At 38.5% G+C, this 25,924-nt stretch overlaps 2 protein-coding genes across 2 annotated transcripts; both read right to left on the bottom strand.

Annotated features, from left to right (window-relative positions):
- Positions 1-224: 224 nt before the first annotated feature.
- LOC108948172 (uncharacterized) lies at positions 225-3,089 on the bottom strand. Its single transcript, XM_070184887.1, has 4 exons — positions 2,843-3,089; positions 1,823-2,203; positions 1,047-1,381; positions 225-887 (listed from the first exon to the last, which is right to left on the bottom strand). Exons 1-4 carry the CDS (start codon positions 3,087-3,089, stop codon positions 225-227), a joined length of 1,626 nt encoding a protein of 541 aa, XP_070040988.1.
- A 6,655-nt stretch (positions 3,090-9,744) lies between these two features.
- On the bottom strand, positions 9,745-14,858 carry LOC104103800 (uncharacterized). Its single transcript, XM_009611735.4, has 3 exons — positions 14,533-14,858; positions 11,799-12,040; positions 9,745-10,353 (listed from the first exon to the last, which is right to left on the bottom strand). The coding sequence occupies exons 1-3, from the start codon at positions 14,773-14,775 to the stop codon at positions 9,957-9,959; spliced, it is 882 nt and encodes a 293-aa protein (XP_009610030.1). The 5' UTR covers positions 14,776-14,858; the 3' UTR covers positions 9,745-9,956.
- Between the last annotated feature and the right edge of the window lie 11,066 nt (positions 14,859-25,924).

Below are 25,924 nucleotides of genomic sequence, written 5' to 3' on the forward strand. Positions count from 1 at the left end.
GTTTCAAACGTTTGGTACACCCAAGGCCCTTTATCATCTTCAACTTCAATAAATGGAACAATTGTGTCATTGTAAGCACATAAGTTCTCATCACCGTGCACAACTATTTCCTGCCTATCCCATTCGAACTTTACCATTTGATGCAGAAAAGATGGGATTGCCTTGGCAGCATGTATCCAGGGCCTGCCCAACAACAAGTTATAGGAGACAGCCACATCTAGCACTTAGAACTCCATAGTGAACTCAACTGGCCCTATTGACAATTTGAGCATTATATCACCGACATAATCTTTCCCTCCTCCATCGAAGCCTCGAACGCATACATTATTAATGTGGATCCTTTCAGTGCCAATCTTCAACTTTTGCAAAGTGGACAGAGGACAAATAATTACACTAGAACAGTTATCCACCAGTACCCTTGAGACAGCAGAATCCTCGCACTTCACTGTGAGATAAAGAGCTCGATTGTGTTCTGTACCCTCTACAGGGAGTTCATCATCTGAGAAAGTGATCCTGTTTGCTTCGAAAACCTTGTTAGCATTCTTTTCCAAGTGGTTCACCATGATCTTATCAGGAACATGAGCCTTGTTCAAAATCTTCATCAGGGCTTTGAGGTGTTCATCTGAATGCATAAGCAAAGACAAAAGAGAGATCTGAGCTGGTGTTTTCCTCAACTGTTCTACAATGGAATAGTCTTGCATTTTCATCTTTTTCAGGAATTCTTCAGCCTCTTCTTCGGTGACTGGCTTTTTTACTGGGATGTGGCCATCCTTGAATGGCTTGGGTTTCCTCAGTTCTTCTGGGGCAAAACATCTCCCAGAACGAGTCAGTCCTCCGGTTTCATTGACTTCTTCCTCTACTTCTTTCCCTTTATATGTTACTATCACCTATTTGTAATTTCACGGGACGACCTTTGTGTCAACCATTGGTAACTAGGTCACTGGCTTAATAATAACGGGGGTAATACGAGCTTCTTCCACGATTATGACAGGCTTGCCCGGGACCCCTGGTACAATCACTTTTTGCTTTTCCTGGTTCTCTTAAACATCAATCGGAGGCCCTTTCACAACCAATATAGATGGCTTCACGTTGAGCGTGCTTAGCTTCTCCGACACCCCTTCAACTGTCAAGGGCATTGCTTTTGCAAAATCTAGAGATTTAAATGGATTACTTTCGCTAGCCCGGATCATCATGACAGACTTGGAAGGATTCTTGGTCTCCCCATCCTTATGAACTATCTCAATCATATGTGTCTCTACATGAGCCGGCAAAGGATTTTGGTTGATGTTTGGCGCCTTCGGGCTTTGGACCACAATTTGATTTGTATCAATAAGCTCTTGGATCGCCCTCTTCAAAATCCAACAATTTTCTGTGTCGTGCCCTGGGGCATCAGAACAATATGCGCATCTGAGGGAATAATCAAGGTTCCTTGGAGGTGGATTTGGTGTCTTTGGCTCAATCGGCCTCAAAACGTCCAACTGCCTCAACCTTTGAAACAAACTGGTATACGGCTCTCCAAGAGGGGTGAAGGTTTCTTTCCGCTGCTGCCTCTCTTTTCTATAATCCGGCCTCGATCGAAAGCTTGGACCAGTAGGGTTTCGGTATGGTTGTGGGGGTGGATAAGGATTTTGTGGAGTTGGAGCATGCCATTGCGGGTAAGGAGGGGGTTGCGCATATGACTATGCATGGTGAGCATGGTATTGGGGTGGTCTGACTGAATATTGAGGGTCTTGTGGTGGAAAATAATATTGGGATGGATTATATGGAGCTTGGGTGTAGGCTAGAGGTTGGGGTCGAGTTTGGGTGTACTGGTGAGGCGAACCCCTTGGGCCACGCCCTGATCCATAGACAAACATAGCGACATCATCTTTCTTCTTTTTGCCTAACAGGCTTCCGGTGCCACTTTGAATTGCTTGTGTGGTTGCTTTTATGGCGGAGTAGCTCATGATCTTACTTGACTTGAGTCCCTCTTCCACCATTCCTCCCATATTCACCACATCATTGAAGGACTTACCTATGGATGAGATCAAATGGCCAAAATAAGTAGGTTCTAAGGCTTGAAGAAAGTACTCGACCATCTCATCTTCTTCCATTGGAGGATTGACCCGTGCAGCTTGTTCTCTCCATCTAAAACCATATTCCCTAAAGCTCTCACTGGGCTTCTTCTCTACCTTGGTCAAAGATAGGTGATCCGGGATAATGTCTATATTGTACTGAAAGTGCCGAGCAAAGGCCTGAGCCAAGTCGTCTCATGTGTACCACCTGCTAGCGTCTTGGCGGGTGTACCATTCCAAAGCCGCCCCACTCAGACTCTGACTGAAATACGCCATTAATAATTCATCTTTCCCACTGGCGCCTCTCATCTTGCTACAAAAGCCTCTCAAATGGGCCACGAGATCTCCATGTCCCTCGTACAGGTCAAACTTGGGCATCTTGAACCCAGCGGGTAGTTAGACATCAGGGAATAAGCATAAATCCTTGTAAGCCACACTTACTTGGCTTCCTATCCATTGCATGTTCTTCAAAGATTGTTCTAGACTCTTCACTTTCCTGAATATCTCATCCTGCTCCACGTTCCGGGATGGTTTCTCAGTTTCAACAGGAGGTTCAAAGTGAGGGGTGTAGGAATAAGGATCCGTGACTTTGAAAGTTGGTTCCGGAGCATAATATTGGGTATCTAGAGCTTGGAACGCGGGTTCACTAGAAGATCGGTGGAGGGTAGCTCGCGGAGGGGCTACGAAAATAGGAGCAGATGTCGGAGCCGGGTATGCGGTTGTTTTGGCTGGTGGAGCATGGAAAGTTTGGGACGAGGTGCCAGGGTAGTGGTGGAAAGGGGTAAAACCTGCTGCATGCTGAGGGGAAAGATCAACGGTAGTGGGATTCTGGGCTTGTGCCAGTGGTGGGATAAAAATAGGATTTTCGGTGTAGTTAGCGGGAAATGAAAGTGGAGGATGCCCCCTGATCCAGGCTTGATACATTTCAGCCATTTGATGCTTCAACCTGTGGACCTCCTCTTTCAATTCAGACTCTGATTCTACAATCTCCCTCGACGGGTCAACAACACCCGTGTCCGACTCTTTGCTAGTCATGACTGCCTTGCGCTTTGATCTGGTATTATAGGGGTGACTTGCCAGGATGCCAACAAACTAACCACCTAAACAGAACCTGTCTCTATGCACACACAATAACTTGGTCAGTTTTGAAGCATTTAACAGATAGGAAATCACATATTGGGGATGCAATGCACCTAAGCAGTTAAACGTTTCTAAATGCTTTGCGACGACTTATGTGCTTCATCCCGTCTCTTTTCCCAAATTTCGAATCCTGATTTTTTCCTCTCTCCTTTTGCTGTGTTTCGCTCTTTTAATTCTCATTCTCTTTTTTCTTTTGTTTGGCCCCTCTTTTCTTTCTTCCCTCATTTTTTCTCTTCCTCTTTCTTTTTCTTTTGGTTTGTTTTCTTTTCTCTATTTTCTTTTAAGACTATGATCGAATCCTATGGGGATTGCCTACGTATCATGACGCCACATGAATCAGATCATTACGTAGTTCAGGGAAATAAATGCGAAATGATTTTTTTCAATATTTCATTAATAAAAGACATCCTTTTGGATTTTCTATTACAAGGACTTAAAAGTAGTGATGACTACAAAAGAAAAATCTACAAACTCGAAATAAAGCAATAAGCAGCCTTGACAAGGATGAACAAAACTCGAGGAAAGTAAAATACAGACTCAAAAACTAACTAAAAAAATCAAAAATACATAAGAGCCTCCACTAGTACTCCGGGGGCTTGCGGGGCATCAACCGGTCTCCGCATGGGCCTACGGGCAATATCTTCTTGAAGGTGGTCTAGGTCAACCATCACCTGTCGAACGAATGTCATTACAGAAGCAAAAAGCATAGACTTGGTCATGTCTTCACATTCATGGAATTTCATTACAACATAATCAGATATCTCTTTAATCCTCATTCTGATGACACCCTTTTCTTGAAGCAAACGTCCAATCTGCTGGGCCCGAGCCTCTAACACTTGTGTATCTATGTTATTTTGGTCTTATAACTGTTGCATGCTTTCTTGTAGTTGGTAAATCAATGCATAGCAATGCTCTCTTTCTGTCTTGAAATCCTTTATTTGCTTGACCATTTCATTTTCCAGGGCAACCAGCTTTTTCTGTAAAATTGCTACTTCTTTGTCATATTTCTGCTTCAACTGGTGGGCTAATCTAGCATGTTCTTCCGCACTTTTGGTCAACTTTGCTTGAGCATTTAACAAGTCCCTTTCGGCTTTTGTCAAATCAAAACCATAATCATGCACTTTTCGCCTTAGGTTGGTTATAATTTTCTCATCTCTCTCACTTCTTACCGGTGTCTCGGCGGCTATTTTCATTCTCTAGATTTGGGCTCGAAGGGCTTCATTTTCCCTAGTCAACCTCTTCTTTTCCCCTTCATCTTCGGCTGCCTGCAAACTACTATCAAATTTGATTTTTTCAATTTGTTCTTCTAGTTTGTTTATAGTAGTCCGGTATTCCTTTTCTTTAGCTAACCAAACCCATTGCTCTCGTGCTCCATCAGTGAATTGCTGGACATGGGGCCTTTTGGCGGGTTGTTCTGGCTCTTGATCGACCCGACTTCTTTTAGCATACCATGTGGCGTAGTTGGATCCTACTTCACCCATGGACAAATCTCGGTTCCAGGAACCTACATTGGTGCCAAATCTGGCGAACCCTTTCTTCTGGAAATGTGGCTTTTGGGCATAGTTCAATAACCTGTGGACTCAAATCTTCGTCATAGGGGACTGTTTGGTATCTGCCCAATTGGCATAGGACCCGATGCGGGGCATATGGCTGAATACTCCGAAGACCTATTAATAAAAGAAAGCATACTCTGGCGGACATGCAAATAACTTCATCGACCGGGAGCCAACCGAAAGTCCACTCAATTCGATTTGAGTTTAAAGAACCCAAATACGCGAACCATGCCTCAGTATCTTTTGGCAACTCATGACCGTTTACTCGGTTTTCATATTCTTTGATGCAATTGAGTTCGGTCAGACCATAATTCATTTAACCTGGGCGATGACAAAGATGTTCTACCAACCATATTTGTAAAAGCAAGTTGCAACCCTAAAAAAACTTTGTCCCGTCTCGACAAACGGTTAAAGCTCGGTAAATTTCTACGAGAATCATCGGTATGATAGTGCCATTGGCCTTTTTGACCATAAAGTCGGCCACTCCTGCGAGCCCCAATTCTATATGTATGTCACTCCTTGGGCATATCAGAGTGCCTAAAAATGCCACCACAAAGGCCAAACCCCTGCGTGCTTCCCATTTGTCTTTATTTCCATGATCATTCAAACCAGTGTCCGGAGCCTCAAATCCGTGGGGGTCCCCATATCGGCTGTATAAGAAACAGAATGTGCAGAATCCTTCGGCTAAATTTTTATCTTTAACCTGCCGGCTAATACTCAAGAGGTCCAAAAACTTATGAAGGGTTACAGTTCTTGGTGCTACTGGATATTGATGCCTTAGCTTCCCTTCGAAACCAACATAACCTGCTATCTCCTCTAGTGTAGGGGTCAACTCGAAATCAGAGAAGTAGAAAACATTGTGTGTCGGGTCCCAAAACGGTATCAAAGCTTCGATTATATCAACCCTTAGTTTATCTCCAGAAGACCAGTGAGCCCACCTAAAGCCTTTGTCATAGAACGCTTGCTGACCTCCCCCAGGTCGTTCCACCACATATGGAGTCCTAGAGGAATCTCGTCTATGACTCGAAAAGGTATATTCTCAACAATGCTCATCCTGCACATTTTTATTTAAGGGGACTGGTGAAAAACAAGTGACTTTTTTTTATATATGTTTTTTTTATTTTTGACCCCAAAAGAAAGATTATTTGTGCAAAATAAAATTCAAATAACTCAAGGCCACCTTTGCAAATACGTCCCTTTAGCCCTTCAGAAATGAAGATTTTAAAACTGTGCTTGCTAAGTGGTCAGAATTAGGAAAAGAGCCATATGTGACTATTTTTGCAAAACAAGCCTTTCGGCGTCCCGTCGGGACGCTTCTGGATATTTGGACAGAAAATGGCATCCCCTAAATTTATTTATGACAAAAAGATGCATTTTTTGGTTATTTTTGCAAAAACGGGGCCGGACCCGATGAGGGTTGCCTACGTATCTCACATCCGGTGAGAATCAAACCCGCGTAGTTCGGTCAATTTTGATGCACAGAAAAATATGATTTGTTTTGAAATGATTCTCCTTTTTTTTTTTTTGAAATTTTGGCAGAGTAACGGGATTTTTGAATATCAGGATTATCAAAATCGGGCATTTTTCTATCCTACCTCACTCTTGGTTTTTCTTTTCCCTTTTTTCTTAATTTTCTTTCCTTACTCTAGAAGCCGGTCAACATACAAGCCAAGCAAATTAATGCACAAGTAGCACGTAAAGAATGCATTAGGATGGTCTTTTGATTTTCGGGTGCACCTATCCTAGACGGACCCAACCCCTATGTTGAGTCCCTTAAGTCAAATGCACGTGATGCAAGCAAACGTACCTACTAGGGATCCGGCATGAGGCTGTGCTATTCTAAGTTTTAAATCTTGGGTGTATTGTTCTAGACCTGGCTTACCCGAGCGGAAAACTCGAGCCCGGGGAGGGGGGGCAGCGTACCGGGAATACAGAAGCTTCACCGGCTTTGCAACTTGTCCGAACCTCGTTCTAAAATTAGGATATGACTCTAACAGAAAAGAAGCCACGCGAAGCGCTCGCTCCCCAGAAGATTTAGAAGACTCAAAGAGAAGGAGGGTTTCGTAGCAGTTTATATACAGTTCAAACAATATTAAAGCGGTAAAAAATGGCATTTAGCACATTAGGGTCAAACACATAAAAATCAGATAATAGACAAAAACCAAGTATAACAGTTATTCTAAGCTCGAATTTTGAACCCTGAACCAGAGATTCTGGGTTCGTTCCCCAGCAGAGTCGCCAGAGCTGTCACACCTCCTTTTTCCCGAGGGGGATAAGGGAGTTTTTCCAATTAAAGTGACATTAATCGAAATGAGATTATTTATTTATTTCAGATTCGCCACTTGGAATAATTTATGGTGTCCCAAGTCACCAGTTTATTTTAAAATCCCAAATCGAGAAAATTTAACTCTATTTATGGTCCGCGAACACAGAAGACCGGGTAAGAAATTCTGTTAACTCGGGAAAAGGTGTGAGGCACTCCCGAGTTCCGTGGTTTTAGCACGGTCGCTCAACTATTAATAATTGGCCTAATTATTTGATTTAATACATGTTTTAAAACCTAGTGTGCATTTTTATCTTCTAAACCGCTTTTAATATTTATGAAATTTGTTTGAACAAGTCACGATGTCGTGCACTCACTATTTTGGTACACGTTGCAAACTGTGCCACATGAAATGCACCCACGATTTACGACATGTTTATTTTTATTATTATTTGAAGTTGTGGTCGAGTCACATGAAACGCACACTCGAATTGGGGATTACGTATTATGACTATGCCACGGGAACCATACCCATAATCACGATGATTTATTTATGCGCCTAAAGCAAAACCACGATGTTCTTCCTCTTCCCTCACACACATTCTAACTAGTAGAATTAACAAAAATTTATCTGCAAAAGATCAATCAACCTAAAGAACAACCAAGCAAAGTCATCTGTAAAATATAAGCCAATGGGAAATGAAGTTATTATCAAGTTAGCCCATTTTGTTTTCCACTTTTGGACTTCCTAATTAAAAAATGCATTTTATGCAACATGTTTATGCACTTCTGTCTCTCACGCACTTGAATTTATAAGGGAGAAGATAACAAATCTGCAAATGTATATCTAATTTGTTATAGTAAGAATGATATGATACGGTATGACAACTAGAACTACGAAAGCATATCAAATTGTTGTGTGGTTGTAGTTAAGCAGTAATTTTAGCCACGTACAAACTTGTAATAATATCGATAAGCACATTTACATAAGATCTACTTTAGTGGCTAGCCATAGAAATCTGATCAATCCCTTTTAACAACTCAACATCAATGATCCAATAACACCAAAACAATTGACAAACAAGATAAAATCACACGTGAAAGCATGCTAACAGAGAAGATGGGCTCCATCAACAACATTCATCAAGCTATTATAATAAGATGAGATAAGAACAAAAAGAACCTTTTATAAATGCATCTGAGCTTCGATTCCTTGACAAACTTTGAAGCTCAAATACCAACAAAACTGCGTACAAGACCTCAACAGAAACTCGACCAAATCGCCGGAAACTCGAAGCCAACTCAGGAAACTCACTAAACTCCGGTGATTTTACACGACTGAAATGGAGCTTAAACTGCAACTCTTTAAGTGATGTAAGAAGCTGATTTTCAGACTGTTTTAATGGAGGTTTTGTTACGTTCCTGGACTGGTTTTTGGGCTGGAGTAAAAGGGTCTGTTTTGGTGACAAAAATGACGTGAGGAAGGTAGGGTTTTGGTGAAGAGTTGCTGCTGGTCGGTTTTGGAATTGGAGTTGGGGGGGGGGGTCTTCGGAGTGTTGTTCAAAGATAGAAATGGTATGCCGCTGCCGCTCGTTCTCTCTTCTGAAAGAGAGTAACGATGGAGATGAAATTTTCCTCAGAGAGTCCGCCGCTATCCCTATTTGGGGGGTGCTCTCTCTATCTTCTCCCTTTTTCAGATCTATCCCCCTTTTGTGTGTTGGGTGAGTGGGAAATATATAGGTCTAGGTATAGGGATTAATTGGTGGCCAAGAAAAAGAGTGTGTATGGGCATGTGCATTTTTGAGAGAGCATGTGAGTTGGTTACAAAAGATAAGGAAGAATCTTGCCACATGGAAATGACTCATTGACTCTTGTTTTAATTAATATATTTTTTTTACGAGTGTAAAATAAAAATACTAGCTAAATATTTTAAAATCAAGAACATATAATTTTTGTGATTTTTAATTTTCTTAAATAAAACCTACTAAAACTGAAGTTAATGTTAAAATATGTAGATTAAACTTAAAATTATTTACATACTAAAAAGTGTTGAAAAATCACAAGTATGGTAAAAATTAGGTGCTCACACTTACACTTGCCGAATCCACTACGCCAACATGATCATGAAATCAGATGATAATCAAATATACTATTGGTCATCAACGCATAAAATCAATTTACATATGCTTCGCTATTACTATTGACAGTAATTGTGAAATTCCTTAAATACATAATTAGGGTTGACAAAATTGAGGAAACATTAATTTTAACGGAAAATCATTAGTTCTTAAACCTGTGCTCTTGATACCACATGTAAGGATTTTTTATATTCTAGATTGTGGTTCATAAGCAATCTATGGAAAATCCTATCAATTATTTAGAACCGTGGAACTATATGATTTTCACATAAAAAGCATAAATCAAGAAACATACCCGATTCCATTGATGATTCGCAGAGGAATTGTATGACCTTTACTTGTGATTAAGAAAGTTCTTTCTCTCTCTTTTCTTTCTGCTTTCTTTCAGAACAACAACGATAGAATATATTATTCTTTACCTTTTTAAAGACAGAGAAAGAGGACCGGTAGTTTTAACGCATAATCTCACTTTTCATTAGAGTGGGGAGTAGGGAGTTTTAATCAAAATTAACTTCCCCAGGTAGCCAATAGGAATTTAGTAAATTTAATTTAATATTTATTAAACCCCAAAAAACTTGTAACCAGCGTTGGCCATATTTTACAATAAGTTGTTTTAGAGATCCCAACATAAAATTCTTTTGATATGAGAATGTGTAGTAATTACACTTAGAAATAGCCATGTCTATAAACAAAAAAGGGGGTTGGTAAAACTTATATACAAATCAATCTTGTAGGAAAACAGTAAAAACATACAAGATATTTTTCTATGCATTTTTAGGATCGAGAAATTCAGAAGTCTTGTGCTTCTTCAAACCAAGTATAAATACTTGTCAAAGTCAGATAGGTACTGTGCTAATGAAGTAGTATGTTCATTACTCTGAGCTGTTGTTGAAATAGGATTTTCATTAGGAACAGGTCTAATGATTGTTCGAGGAGATGTTGGTGGAGATGCAAAAAACATAGTGGTTTCTAGGACTTGACGACTTATACTTTCTTGATCAAGCAATAGTCTTTGCGCTCGTAGTGCTATCATGTATAAACCAGCCGCCAAGAAAACTGTCAGTAGACCAAACACTCCAGCAGCTGAGAATAATCCTTGTCCAACTACTAAACAACTTTCCTTTGCTATTTCCCAATTTTTTAGATGTCCAGACTCTACACTTAGCCCTATTAGTAACAATATCTCCGCAACAGCAAAAGAAACCCTGTTATAAGATTGAAATACTACACACATTAATGAAGTATAAAAAGCTTGATTTGTCCAACATGATATTATATTATAGTATGCTAGGATATATATTTGCAAAATGGAAAAATAAGATTGAAACCAGAGGTGGATCGTATATTTTAAGCCAACGAATGTGAGGTATCACTGCAATATTTTCTTTGTTCACAGCAAGTGCAAATTACGGTCAAAAAGGTCGATCCACCCATGACCGAAATATACCTTTGGCCAGGTGAGGATTTATGGGGTTGCCCTACATTCTTTCCAAAATATGATCTTTAACTCTTCAAATTTTTTATACTTCAGAGTTCTGCTATCAAACTGTTACACTTTTACCTACATAAGTTACCTCCTCCTCCACGATTAATCTCAAAACCTACTGTCTTTAGTGATACAGCTTCTAACATTTTCTCTAGGGCGGTTAAATTTGGCCCAAGCCCAAATGACCTACCCAAAGGTTGGGCTGGTTATTGACCTGCCTATTTATTGAAGGGAAAATTACCTCATATACCTATTTATAAAACTCACTTTCATGATATACCTAAGTTTTGAAATTACGTCAGATATCCCAAAAATATTTCATGCTATACCATTCTAATTTGGAATACAATATTCAAAGTAAACATGCTACAATATTCTAATTTGGAATACAATATCCAAACTAAACATACCACAATATTCTATTTTGGAATACAATAGGTATATACGATAAAATAAAGTTATAAAGTAGGTATACATGGTAAAATAAATTTATAAAGTAGGTATACAAGGTAAAATAATTTTTTTAATTGTATATGGTGTTAACTGATATTTTCAATGGGCATATCGCGTAGATTATCCTTTATTGAACTCATCCCATTTTCATACAATCTATCTCAACCAATTTAAAGTTGGAATTTTTATACAAATAGCCAGCCACATTCGTTGTTTACTTTTTTCTACATTAAATATACACATATAATATATAAATTATGCATATATTACACATCCACTGACTAGTTTTAGTTTAAGTGGTTGGGTGAGCGGCTATTTGAGTTAATTCTTCTTCCATGAGTAACTCTGCCAAAATATTTTAGATTTTTTTTTATTTGATATGTTACGTATGTCCATAACAAAAGAAAAAAAAGTCTTGTTTAGTAATTATATAATTCATACGAAAATAACACATATTAATTAAAGTTTGGTAAGAGTTGGACGGGTTTGGCGATGATTTAAATTTTAGTACATCTTTACCGAGTCCATCTCAGCCCAAGTAATTTTTGGACTTGTCAATGACCTGTCCATTAATTGACTCAACCCATTTTGACCCGTCCAAAATCGTTCCAACCCGCCTATTTGACACCCCTAATATTTTCGTATCTCAAGTTTTATTTTAACATCATTTTGAGATGATTAGAAAAGAAAGGTGACATTATATATACATACCATGTGGAAACAAAGAAGAAGCCAGCTTGCCAAACAAGAGTGTTGAGAGATTCAGAATGAGGATCCCAATAAAGTATATGAGGAGGAGTTGCTTTGCTCACAACAATCAACAAGTATGTGTGCTCAATCACCATGGCAATAGCCAGAGCCAAAAATGCAGCAGAAGCACACAGTAGAGGTGTTTTCCCACTACCACTATATGTGCATTCATTTGTCCCTCCTCCTTTCCCACTCAATATCACCTGCAATTTCCATTAAACATAAGTATTGTTCAATTCCAATATGCAACCATTCACTGTTCTAAGATAAAAGATGTTTTCAACTAAAATTAAGGAATAATACATAATTATTCCATTTAGATTGTCTCACTTTACTAGATGCACCATTTTATTTTGCGGGGTCCTATGACTCCCCTTAACAACTTTGAACTGATATCATTATCCTCTTTCTAGCCCACATGACATGGAGAGTGTATATCACTTGTTTAAAGAGAGTTAGGGGATTAAAAAGAAAATTAAAAAATTTAATTTTTTCAGATTCTTTACTAAATGTAATTTTCTTTTACTTTTCTTTCTATTTTGTTTCACTGTTCCTCATCATTTTCACAGTTTTCTTTTTTCTTCTCTTCTTCCATGTCCCTCCTCCACCACTTAACCGCCTCCATCTCCACCAAACCCACCCGAATTTTTTTCAACCAAAAGAAAAAGTTACACTATATATATTTAGCCATTAAATCACACCCACCACCCCTTTGATTGCCACAATTTCCACTACATCGGTTAAAAAAAAACTTAGGAAGCTTCAACCAAAACAATACGGCCTAATAGAAATTTGAGATTTTGTTTTCCGAAGAAACCAGCTGTTAAGGAAGGACAAAGTCGTCGGAGCTCAGATTCGAAATCTTTATCGGTCTTCTTCGGTTACAGATTTTAGGAGATGACCGAACATTCATGAAATCAGAAGCTTTTTATACATTTATTGGAATTTTCTTTTCTCTGATGAAATAAATTAGCAATGAAAATAGCCATGGAATTCTTCTTCTCCTTCATAATTTGATTTTAATTTGTTAACTGAAGAATCTGGGAATGACTGGCAACAGGGGCAGATTTAGAGGGGCGAAAAAATTACACTATAAATATAAGACAAGATTTATTTTTTATCTCTATATATTAAGTTTTAAACCTTCAATTCCCACTAATTATGATTTTTTTTTTTTGAACCTCTTTAGCGAAGATACAGCCTCCGCAACTGACAAGAGAGAAAGTGAGGGAGCGTTAATGGGGTTTGGGGTAGAGGTTTACGGGAAGGTGCTGACAATTTGGGGGAAGGATATAAAATTACCTTCTTTTTTTTTTTAAAAGTTTTTAGTGTTTTGACACGTGTCAAGTAAATACTGGTGTGTGCTTTAAAATTGTATAAGGGGTACTCGCAAAATAGAAGATGCATCTGGTATAACTCTATCTGGTAATTATGTATTATCCCTAGAATTAACTTCTTTGGATTTGGTGACTACTCATCTCAAATTTAGCTTTCTTTCATGAACCTTTCCCAATTTTCAACAAAAATTGTGGTATTTCTTTTTGAGAGAAATTATATAGCATAATTTAACTTGTACAGATTGACAGTATCATACACTTTTTTACAAAAGTCAAGTCACTTAAACAAATAACTATAGGTAATTATTCATAAAATGTACTTTAGTAATTTGGAACATAAAGTAAGCTATATGTTACAATAAGTTAAAACACATTGATAGTATGCAATTTTAGGGATGACAATGGGGCGGGACGGATGTGAGGCAGGGTGGATTTTCTCTTATGCGGGGTGATGTGGGTTTGCTCTTACGCGGGGTGGGTTTTCTCTTATGTGGGTTTGCTCTTACGCGGGTGCGGGGCGAGTTGACTGTTTTTTATTAAAATTTCAAGCGGGGCGGTGCGGGTTGAAACCATTAAAGCAATCTACTCCCTTTCTTGCTCTTCCCCCGTTTTGACATTAAGCTAAATCACTTCACACAGTTTTGTTTGTCTATTAAACATTTAAACTCTTTTCTTTATCTCTATTTTGTATGTTACTTGGCGAGACTATCTAACTCATTTTCTGCAAGACCCAATTACTTGACAATTCTTTTTTCAATTTGTGTCAATTGAATAGAAAAATTCTTGGCCTAACAGAGTCATCTTATTATTTTCCTTATATTAGTATTGGTATATATTTTGCAACTAGAGGAGACAATGTTAACAACCAATTTTTTAATTAAAAATGACCAAAAAACAACTGAAAAACAACAAGAAGAGAGTTATTGACTTTGTAAATACAACTGGGTCAATAAAAACGACAAAAAGGTTTGAGTACATTTGATTAAGAATCAGTTGAATTGCAATAATTAAAATTTTTTGTTTCTGAATTCAAATAGGGTCTTTTCTTGAGACCACAACACAAAGGAAAAAAAGAAAATAAAGTACTTAGTTGTTTGAGTAACGTAACTAATAAGCTCTTCGTTTAAAAGAATAATGAAATGTTTAACCTACTATTTGTTTTAGTTAAATAACAAAATAACAGAAGAAAAAAACTTATGTGAGTGCCGTGCAGGGCGGGTCTTTGCGGGTGCTAGGTGAGGCGGATTGAAATTTTTGTGGGTTCAATCCAAACCCGCCCCGCCCCGCCCCACTGCCATCCCTAATAATTTTCTTACACGGTTGGTGTATATAAGGTAAATACGAAAAAGAAAACCTACCTGAGAACGCGTGGCTTCGGCAATGAGGGAGAGAATGAAGCAGAGGAGGCCAAGAAGTATTGACAAGACCATAAGAAATGCACCCATTTTGCTACCTAAATTGGTACTAGGGCGACTTGGGGCAAGATCTGCATGAGTCACAGCCATTCCAGCAACAACAGGAAGATCAATTTGGTCAAGTTCAAAATTAATGGATGGTACAGAAGACAAAAAATAAAGATTGTACTCTTTCGAATTAGCCATAAGAGAAAAAGTTTTAGAATTGCTTGGAACAAAGGTTGCTTAAAGGCCAAATATTCCTTTGTTCTTGAGCTTTCCATGTAAGTTTTCACACAGAAACACACAAGGTTGTCATTATTGAAAGCTTTTTAAGTTTGAACCTTAATCTAAACCCAAAAAGGTACTACTTTATTAGATTATTAACTAAACCTATAGCCAGAAAATATAATTTAGATCAATGCGGTACTATCTATGCTTTTGTAAAATTAAACCTTTTATTGTGATCCAGAAAGGGAAAGAACGTATTAGTGAAAAGAAGCTTTCTTTCAAATTGATCCTCTGAAATATAAATGCATGGCTTTTCGACACATTATTTGAATGATTTAGCAATTGAGTATTTTATACAATAAAGAACTTTAAGTTGAATCTATTGAATTAAGTACTACTGCAAATTCTTGAATGACCTTACATCATTTGCCGACCCAGATGCTTGTATAAAATAGCACGAGGCAGGCATCTTATTTTCTTTACCAACTTTTGCACTCAAAGAATAATAGTTCTGTGGGCATAAGTTCTTGTCGTAGTGCATATTAAAGCATAGAAACAAATTTGAAACTCTTGACCTATTCTCCACGTTTATATTGCTGGATATTATTTGTCTATTCATCCCGAATTTGAAATTTATTAGTTCCTAAAACAACTTTAAGTTAATATAAAATAATAATTGGATTTATAATTATATATTTAGAGAATTTCTTAATACATTTAGATGATTTCAATTTCTTTTGATTGAAAATATGAATGTTCCCATCCAAAAACAGTAAAACTTTCTGTCAACCTTAGTTAAGCAGATAATGCATTAGAAGTCTTGAAACAGTGTTCATTATCAAGTGGACACTCTGTCTCTCTCTTTCCCGAAAGATTTTTCAATTAATTGATATAAATTCTGCCTTTTGCTTGGTGAAGTTATAAGGTCATGACTAACATCATTCTTCCATAGTTCCAGTCATGTTTCCTTTATAACAAGGTGAAACAGTTTTCAGATTCAACTTCTAAAAAAGGAAACACTATGGTTGTTTTTGGTGCGAAGGAAAATATTTTCTCAATTTTTTCATGTTTGGTTAGCTTAAATATTTTGAAAAATATTTTTCTCATGAATTCATTTTCCTTCCATGGGAATAAACCAGAACTCTTTTTCAATCTTCTCCACCCTATTCCCCATCCCCACCAACCCACCCCCACACTCCAAAAAAGAGTATTTTCTTTTTAATTATGGAACATAAATTTTAACGTTGTTTTTGCGTAAAAACATAAAGCAGCACATTAGTTCCTTTGTGTTTATTTGAATTTTTAAAAGTTAAATTAAATTTTTGAAGAAAATAGAATCCTTAAAACATTGGGTATTTGGGGGGGAGGGGGAGCATAATGAAGTAAGATGGTGACTCCGACACCTGCGAACGTCAAGCAGGTATACCTTGAAGTCTCCCACCGCATAGACACAACTCTCAACAACACAATTAGAATACCCGGATTTGCAAAAAATGTGCAGAAGCATAGCATGAGTACACCACAACGGTACCTAGTAAGTATCAAGCCTAACCTCGGTAGAGTAGTGACGAGGCCATGTCAAGACACCTACTAGATATAGAAACCTGTTCAAGCTATACATAAGCTAACAATGGAGAACATCAATGTAGGACCAACAACGAAAAAATTATTAATTTACAACCAATAATGGAGTAATAGAAACATAAATGGCAGCACGTAGTAAACAAGTAATAAAGAAACAACATAATCAGAACATCGATGATATGTAAATGAACTCAAATAAGAAAAAACGGATGACAACTCAAATAATCAAATCGCTTCCAACGCATGAACTTACAACAAGAATTACCCCGAGGCACCACACCTCTCAAACCACAAGTCATGGATTACAATTCCCAAATCTTACACATATGGCACCTCGTGCCCACAATAACAATCACCTTCGCATAACAAAGCCCACGTGCTACCATGTACTTTGCAACCATGATAAATATTAATTTAGATGAACAAAAGATATATTTAAACACCATAAAATATAATAACAATCTTGAATAAAGTAAGGTGTCGAATAAAATAATGTGTTTATTTTAGAAATCAAGTAAAGTAAAATAATATACAATTTGTAAGAAACAGATTATAAGATGGGTTTAGTTTAGAAATCAATAGAATTGAGTAAAAGTATCATTTTTAAACAAAATAAAACATAAATTAAATTAATAAAATAAATATAGAATTTATTAAGGTAAAACATGATAACGATTTTAAGTAACGTAAACATCTAACATGGTAATGAGTATAATTTGAGAACCCAATTATAGTGAAAGTGCGATAACCATTTAGAATAATAAGGCACCGAGTGAGATAACGAGTTCTATATTAAGAGGCACATAGAATAAAGCATGTTAAAAATTCTTTTATTTAAACCGTTATGTTACCAACCACTCAACAAAATATGATATAGTGAGTACTCCACGCAATTAAATTCACATTGACAATCAATTCATCAAATTATAACGAAGGCACATATTGACATGTTAAAGCAACACAATAAATCACGTAGAATACATGACTGTCACGACCCAAAATCCAACTAGTCATGATGGCACCTAACCCAACCCGTTATGTAAGCCAATTTAACAATAATCCAATTCAAATGAGGTTTACTATAAGATGTAATGATAATATAGCTGAACTTTTATACAAAATTTCTAAGGATTGGTAGTACAAATCATGAGCTTCTAAGATTTAGAGTTTACAAAACTGATATAAAATAAATACATCATATATTTGAAATATACATGAATAAATTAATAATTCTAAATCTACCAAGAACATGAGGCAGGTATGACCGGAACGCAGGTACATCTTCAATTCTAGTTCCCGCCATACACAACAACATCAACATCCAAAATCTGCACGCAAGGTGCAAAAGTGTAGTATGAGTACAACCGACCCTATATACTCAATAAGTAACAAACCTAGCCTTAGGTTGAAAGCAGTGACGAGCTTGGACAGCGGTCAGAGTCCAACACCAATAGCCAACATCAACTTATAACGATATAATAAAGTAGTACAAGAAACAACTCAAAGATATGATGCTCAGTCTGTTCACAATTATGGAAAAATAGGCATGCTTTTTAAGTATAACAATAAAATCCAAATCTTTCACCGAAATTACCAACATATGAGTATATAAAAAAACTGTAATTTTTCCCAAAAACTTTTAACAACAGATAAAAATATTTCAATCTCCGATGGCATGAGGAAAGTACATCTCTATGCCTATATATCAATGTGCATATGAAGTCATGAATGTCACAATACCGTGTAGCATGAGGAAATGCATCTCTATGCCTGTATGTAAAATATACATGTCAATGCAATGCATCGCAGTGATGAACTCATGTACTCACACTCTCAGAGTACTCAATCACACTGTCTCGCACTCCCACTCATCATGCTCAATCCCTCAGCACAATCAGTCACTCAACACTGTATGGTGCCTGCCGCAGCGTGCCACCCAATATCATCAATAGTAATAAAGCCTATAAGGCCTGCTGTGGCGTGCAACACGATCCACATATAGCCATAAGGCATGTTGCGGCGTGCAACCCGATTCACATATAGCCATAAGGCCTGCTGCGGCGTGCAACCCGATTCATATATAATACCACATATAAAGCCAATATGGCCTGCTGCGGCGTGCATACCGATCTCATCTATTTCACTCAAAATCCGACCCTCGCCCCCCAACTCAGTCATTAATATCTCCAGTCTCTTGGGCTCACAAATCTCATGCCAATCAGCCCAACAATGATAACATAATGTGACAACAAATTATAACAGAAAATGAGATATGATATACAAATGAATGACTATGACTGAGTATGTATATGTAGATTTTAAGCAAATAACTCAACAGTAGAAATGACCTCAGCGGGTCTCAACAGAATAAACATATAGCCTAAACATGGTTTCTAATATGGATCACAGCTCAATTACTCTATCACGTAGAAACTTCATGGATAAAGACAAGATTAAGTAACTAACAGTAGCACAGAATTAACCGAGTTACAATTCACACGGTGCACGCCCACACGCCCGTCGCCTAGATTGTGCGTCACCTCAACACCAACACATAACACGTATATTCAGGGTTTCAAACCGTGAGCACCAAGTTTAGAAGTGTTACTTACCTCGAATATTTTGAATCCAATATCGAGCAAGCCAAACGATACTCTAGAAATGCCATCCCGTGCTTACTGATCTATGAACGGTTCGAAACTAGCCAAAATTCACTCGAGAACATCAAATAATGCCAAAGGAAACAAACCCAATCGATAAAGTTTGAATCTTTTATTAAAAATCCAAAGTCAACCAAAAAGTCAAACCCGGTCTCGCACCTCAGAACTCGACAATACTTAGAAAATCTGACAACCAATTCAATTACGAGTCGAACCATACTAGTTCACTCAAATCTAACTCCGAATCGATGTTCAAAACCCAATTATTCACTTTAGAAAAGTTTTTGACAAAACCCTAATTCCTCTTTTTAAATCCCATGTTTTGATGTTAAATCTTGTGATGGATTCATGTAAATCTCATAGATATATGTTAGAATCACTTACCCCAAGCTTGTAGATGAAAGTCTAGGTTGAAACCCTTCAAACCCGAACTCCTAAGTCTCTAAAGTGGTGAAGAATGAAATAAAAGTCCAAAACTCACATTTATATACTACAATATCTGATCTCCCACAATGTTGACCGCACTTTTCCTAGTGTGGTCCGCACTTTCAAGTCCTGCGGCCGCAATCCATATTGTGCGGACTCACTTCAGCAGTGACTGCACTACCAGTCTTCAGTTAATTGACTATAACGTTATATACAAATATCCAAATGATGAACGGTTTGATTTTCTGGAAACAAGACTCAAAGGGCTACAACTTTCGCTTTTAGATCATCTCAAAATTCATTATAGATTGCAAGATATAAGCTCCCGAAGTTGAACCAACAAACCTGGAGATTTCCTGTTGCGGCCCTCAGTGCCGTCCGCACTTTGGCCATTGCCTCCACAAAATTTTGTGTGCAGCCGCACATGGGCTTTGCCTCAGCACTCCCAAAATGTGCCCTCCGCCCTTCACTCGATCCAGAACATCATCAAAGTGCCGAAATGCCTAAACTTGTCCAAACTCTCCTGAAACATACCCGGGGTCCCTGGGACCCCATCCAAACATACCAACAAGTCCTAAAACACAATACGAACTTACTCGATGCCTCAAATCACATCAAACAATACCAAAACCACGAATCGCACATCAGTTCAAGCTTAATGAACTAATGAACTTCCAACTTCTAAAACTCATGCCGAACCATATCAAATCAACCCAGAATGAACTCAAATTTTGCACACAAGTCCCGAATGACATAACGAAGCTGTTCCAATTCTCTGAACCTGATATCATCAAAGTCAACTCCCGTTCAAACTTATGAACATTCCAAATCTTCAAATTTTCAACTTTCGCCAATTAGTGCCGAATTTTTTTAGAAATATCCAAATGCAAATCTGGACATACGCCCGAGTCCAAAATCACCATCCGTACCCAACGGAACCATCAAAACTATGAACCTAGGTCAAATACTAAAAATTCAAACTTGGTCAACTCTTCCAACTTAAAGCTTCAAACATGAAATTTATTCTTCCAAACTAATTCTGAAACACCTGAAAACCAAAACCGACGATACACACAAGTCGTAATACATCATACGAAGCTAATCAAGACTCCAAATGGCGGAACGGAATGCTAATGCTCAAAATGACCGGTTGGGTCGTTACATTCTCCCCCACTTAAACATACGTTCGTCCTCGAACTTGCCCAGAGTCGTCCCAAAGCCATCAAATCACTGTGTAACCTTACCATGCACATACCTGGGGGTGATCCCACGTCACTCCAATCTATGTAAGCCTGAAAACATAACATAATTGAGGATCATTGCTTTAACCTTAGTCCGTAAGCCTTAAAACCCAATTTCCCACATCAGGAATTCCTTATAAGACCCAAATTTCGCGTCTACACACTATATAAGTATGAACAAGCTGTATCAAGGTATGACCATCACCCAAGATGTAATCACATGATATACCACATAACTCGCATGCTCGTAGTAAAACTTCCGATCATAGTAGCTGCTCAGAAACAAACCCTGTACCGATAAAATCCTCATGTCAAATAAGACCTCATTCCAAAAACTTTGTTCACTGCCGATGATGAAAGAAACATGCAGAAATGCATAACCACTCATTAGATCAACAAGTCGTGGATCTCCCTCTCGTACGACAAAACCAAAGCCAAATCCTAAGCTGACTTCCGCTATTATTCCTCCAAACATACTGTAATCAAATCCGATAGTACCTATTCTAGATCTGATGAACTCATCTCCTCAAACACAACCATTCTATTGACATGCCACACCAATACAACCTAAAGCCACAAACCGTACAATCTGTGCACCAATAAGCAACAATTCAAATGTATTCAAATCATGGAAAATGACTCAAATGAGAGAACCGTTCCGCAAGCTCAACAAGTACTACCACAATGCAATGATATGATCCCATCACACATAGTAGGACCAAGACACATGAATCTAATACAAAGGATCATGTCCCAACATTGCCCCCTGCAATGCGTGAACCATCCAAACACCGGTCCATATGAAATACCTCAAGCCACAACACTCAAAATAAACAACTACATGCAATTCAAAATCAAGTACATGAAGTGCATGACTATAACCATGGAGAAATAATAACACAATATACCACAGCCCGGAAAGACCATAACCAAAGCGCAATCAACCATTCTATACCCCGATCAACATCTCGCTAGAATTCCGCTATAAAGCCCAAACAGAACTGCATCATGTGTGCACAAAACCAATAAATCACAACCCCTCATAGCATAGAAGAGTAACATATCTGAACACTAACAAGCTCAACTTTAACCAAATGTCATACACCTCAACACAAACAGTTCTGAGTCAACAAATCGGACCCGGTGTAGAATACACATCCTCAGTGGGCCTACCAATGGGCCCCCAAATTAACTCCATTCATCTCCAAATGGATAAATAGCCCTCCAAAAGTCCACAATGATCTAACCATAACACGTACTACCAGCTGGATAACCTTGACCACATCTTCACAGTCCACAACCACAAAGCAGTCTGCTTCTAGGGACTACCAATCTCCAAATCCAAAGAGCACACAAATCACCATAGCCGATCCCAACTCTACCACTCGAATGGCTAGCACATCTCCCATACACAATCATCCCGCGAGAAATTCTTTCATAATTCTTCCGTGCCACATAGCAAAATTCGAACATCAGCAGTCGATCAACCAGGCGAGTACCGCAATACCAATAAAGCATCCGTAAGTCAAAACACAACACGCCTTCTGAAATATGCACCTTTCTCAAGCATTACCAAGTAGTTATAGCATTCATAGAAACATCGGAAACCGTCCATGCTGTCTAAGAATTCATGACCTTCCCTTCAAAACTGAACCGTGACCTGGCACATGCAAATCTCAATCCCACAGGACGCACCACATCTATCATGCCATCATATGAAAAATACGAGAATCTCATAATCAACTCTAAGTCACCAGTAGAATATATACCCGATCAGTCAGAAACCTTCCATTTGATCGCATCTAGGAGAAAATCGCAATACACAACATGCTCCTCATGCCGGTAGGAAATATCCACCTCAAACCGTGGTAGAAACCATTGAGAACTCTTCGAAACCCATTTGCACAAAACCAAGCCATCAGAACTGAATCTCTCTAATTCAACCAAGCCACGCAGGTCGCCAAACCCAAGAGTATTGCCACAAGACACCTGTAGAGACTCACCGCATCATAAGTACCCAAATAACCGATCATATCAATTATCGTGCTGATCCAACCTACTACCAAGCTATCCTATTTCTCCGAGTTCCTTCCAAACTGCCTTCAAATTAATACTTCTCCTTGCCATAACACCACGATCCTTACCCAAATCTCACCATAAGAGATCCTAGCATAAAACCACATCGTCTTAAAGCCCATAAGCCGTTGCATTCTCTCTTAAGAACCCAAAAGTACCACAACCGAGACACCCACTATGAGGAGACCTTTTGTGAATCTAAAGTCTTTTCCTTCACCTTCCTGATACTAAAATGTAGAATCCATAATGATATAGAAATACCGCGAGTCCCGACACCATCCGATGCAATTTCATATTCTAGCCATATACATATCCGGAAAATTCTCAATTGCCACATATAAATCTTGAATCCATTAGAACCCTCTCAAGAGTCATCCACTCTGCTCAAAACTCAATTGCACCACCCAAGCGGGTCGAACGACATGTGCCCCATTATCACAACAACACCCAAAAAAGTAAGCCTGCCTTAACGTAACCGAGTAAATTCCTACTCCATGCGCACTACATCTGTCACGAATAACAACTCAAATCATTTCATGATTTCCATATACCCATAAAGTGTAACCCATATCCAGAAATTCCCTTACTCAAGTCATTCTTGATCTCAACCTCTACAAGTCATAACCGATCCACAAGTATGCCTCAGACTGAAACCAATACAACACATAACAATGCAATCAAACCGTCGATAGCAGACTCCCCCACTTGGCTCAAAGCCATATATCAAAACACTCGATAACTCACAATGCCCATATTTTATTACTGCCATAATACTGCTGTGAGATTCAACTAAATCTTTCATAAGCTCATGTAACACAAACCATATAATACCTCAAATCATATGCTTAGTTCACATTCATCCTCGTGACGGTCAGGTCAACTTTCTCAACCAATCCAAACTCAAACTGCAACACATATAACCCACTGGTAGAAAGAAATTCTTCACACAACATTATAAGGATCACACATCCATAGATTACCCCGCAGGTGATAACCCACCTACTTAGCTTCAAACTGATATCTCTCTATGCCCTTTCACAGCCACAACTACGACGCCACCGCTTAATCTTCCTGAGTCTGAACTCACAACAAGACATGAAAATCTACTTCGTTCCACAAGTGAAATAACACGAAATAATCTCTCAAAACCCTTATAACTCCAGACTGTATAGTACATTCACGGATATCAAGCATCTAATAGTCCTTTTCACATCTCCAGCAAACTCTTTCCGTCACATTCAAACCATCTGATCACATCCCGTAGCCATATCCCACTCATCATATAGCCATCCAACCACTCACCGAGCCACCAGTCCCACTCACAGGGACACCACTGGACATAGAAGTCCAAAAGCACATGCTCACATAACTGAAACCACCGAGCCCAAACTATGGTAAAAACCCAGCCTCAGGTCCTCCATACTAGCGCATCATTAGCACACAGAAAACACATCTTGCACCTCATCCATGGAATCACAAGCCGTCGATGCACAACTGATACCGAGCGCTCACGTACGCATATGAGTGAGTGGAAGGAAATTCAAGTGATATGCTTCAAGCTAAATCAATGCCGCACGATAAAGAAAGAAAGATAAGAATTTTATCCTAAATACCCTGTAGCCTCTCAAAGATAGGTATGTACGTCATCATACCGATCCACAAGGCTCTACTAGACACGTGCTCATGACTCGTGGAACCTATGAACCTAGAGCTCTGATACCAACTTGTCGCGACCTAAAATCCAACTAGTCATGATGGCACCTAACCCAACTCGCTAGGTAAGCCAATTTAACAATAATCCAATCCAAATGAGGTTTACTATGAGAAGTAATGATAATAAAGCAGAATTTTTATACAAAACTTCCAAGGATTGGTAGTACAAATAATGAGCTTCTAAGATTTAGAGTTTTCAAAGATGATATAAAATAAATAAATTATCTGTTTGAAATATACATGAATAGATTAATAATTCTAAAGCTACCAAGAACATGAGGCAACTTTGACCGGAATGCAGGTACATTTTCAATTCCAGCTCCCACCATACACAACAACATCAACATCCAAAATCTGCATGCAAGGTGCAAAAATGTAGTATGAGTACAACCGACCCCATGTACTATATAAGTAACAAACCTAAGGCTGAAAGCAGTGACGAGCTTGGACAACGGTAAGAGTCCAACACCAATAGCCAACATCAACTCATAACGATATAATAAAGCAGTACAAGAAACAACTCAAAGATATGATGCTCAGCTCGTTCACAGTTATGGAAAAACTCTCTATGCCTACATGTTAATGTGCACGTGAAGTCATGAATGTCACAATACCGTGTAGCATGAGAAAATGCATCTCTATGCATGTATGTCAAATATACATATCAATGCAATGCATCGCCGTGATGAACTTATGTACTCACACTCTTAGAGTACTCAATCTCACTATCTCGCACTCCCACTCATCATGCTCAATCCCTTAGCACACTCAGTCACTCAGCACTATATGGTGCTTGCTACGACGCGCAGCCCAATACCATTAATAGTAATAAAGCCTATAAGGCCTGCTGTGGCGTGCAACCCTATCGACACATAGCCATAAGGCTTGTTGTGACGTGCAACCCGAACCACATATAACCATAAGTCCTGTTGCGGCGTGCAACCCGATCCGCATATAGCCTTAAGGCCTGTTGCAACATGCAACCTGATCCGCATATAATAACATATATAAAGCCAATATTGCTTGATGTGGCATGCAGCCCGATCCCATCAATATCACTCAAAATCCAGCCCTCGGGCCCCAACTCAGTCATCAATCTATCCACTTTCTCGGGCTCACAAATCTCATGCCAGTCAGCCCAACAATGATAACGTAATATGACAACAAATGATAACAAAGACTGGGATATGATATGCAAATGAATGACTATGACTGAGTATGTATCTATAAATTTTAAGCAAATAACTCAACAACAGAAATGACCTCAGCGGGTCTCAACAGAATAAGCATAAAGACTAAACATGATTTCTAACATAGATCGCAACTCAATTACTCTATCAAGTAGAAATTTCATGGATAAAGACAAGATTAAGTAACTAACAATACCACAAAATTAACCGAGTCACAATTCATACAGTACACGGC

Source organism: Nicotiana tomentosiformis, chromosome 9 (genome assembly GCF_000390325.3).
Source record: "Nicotiana tomentosiformis chromosome 9, ASM39032v3, whole genome shotgun sequence".
Classification (NCBI taxonomy): Eukaryota; Viridiplantae; Streptophyta; class Magnoliopsida; order Solanales; family Solanaceae; genus Nicotiana; species Nicotiana tomentosiformis.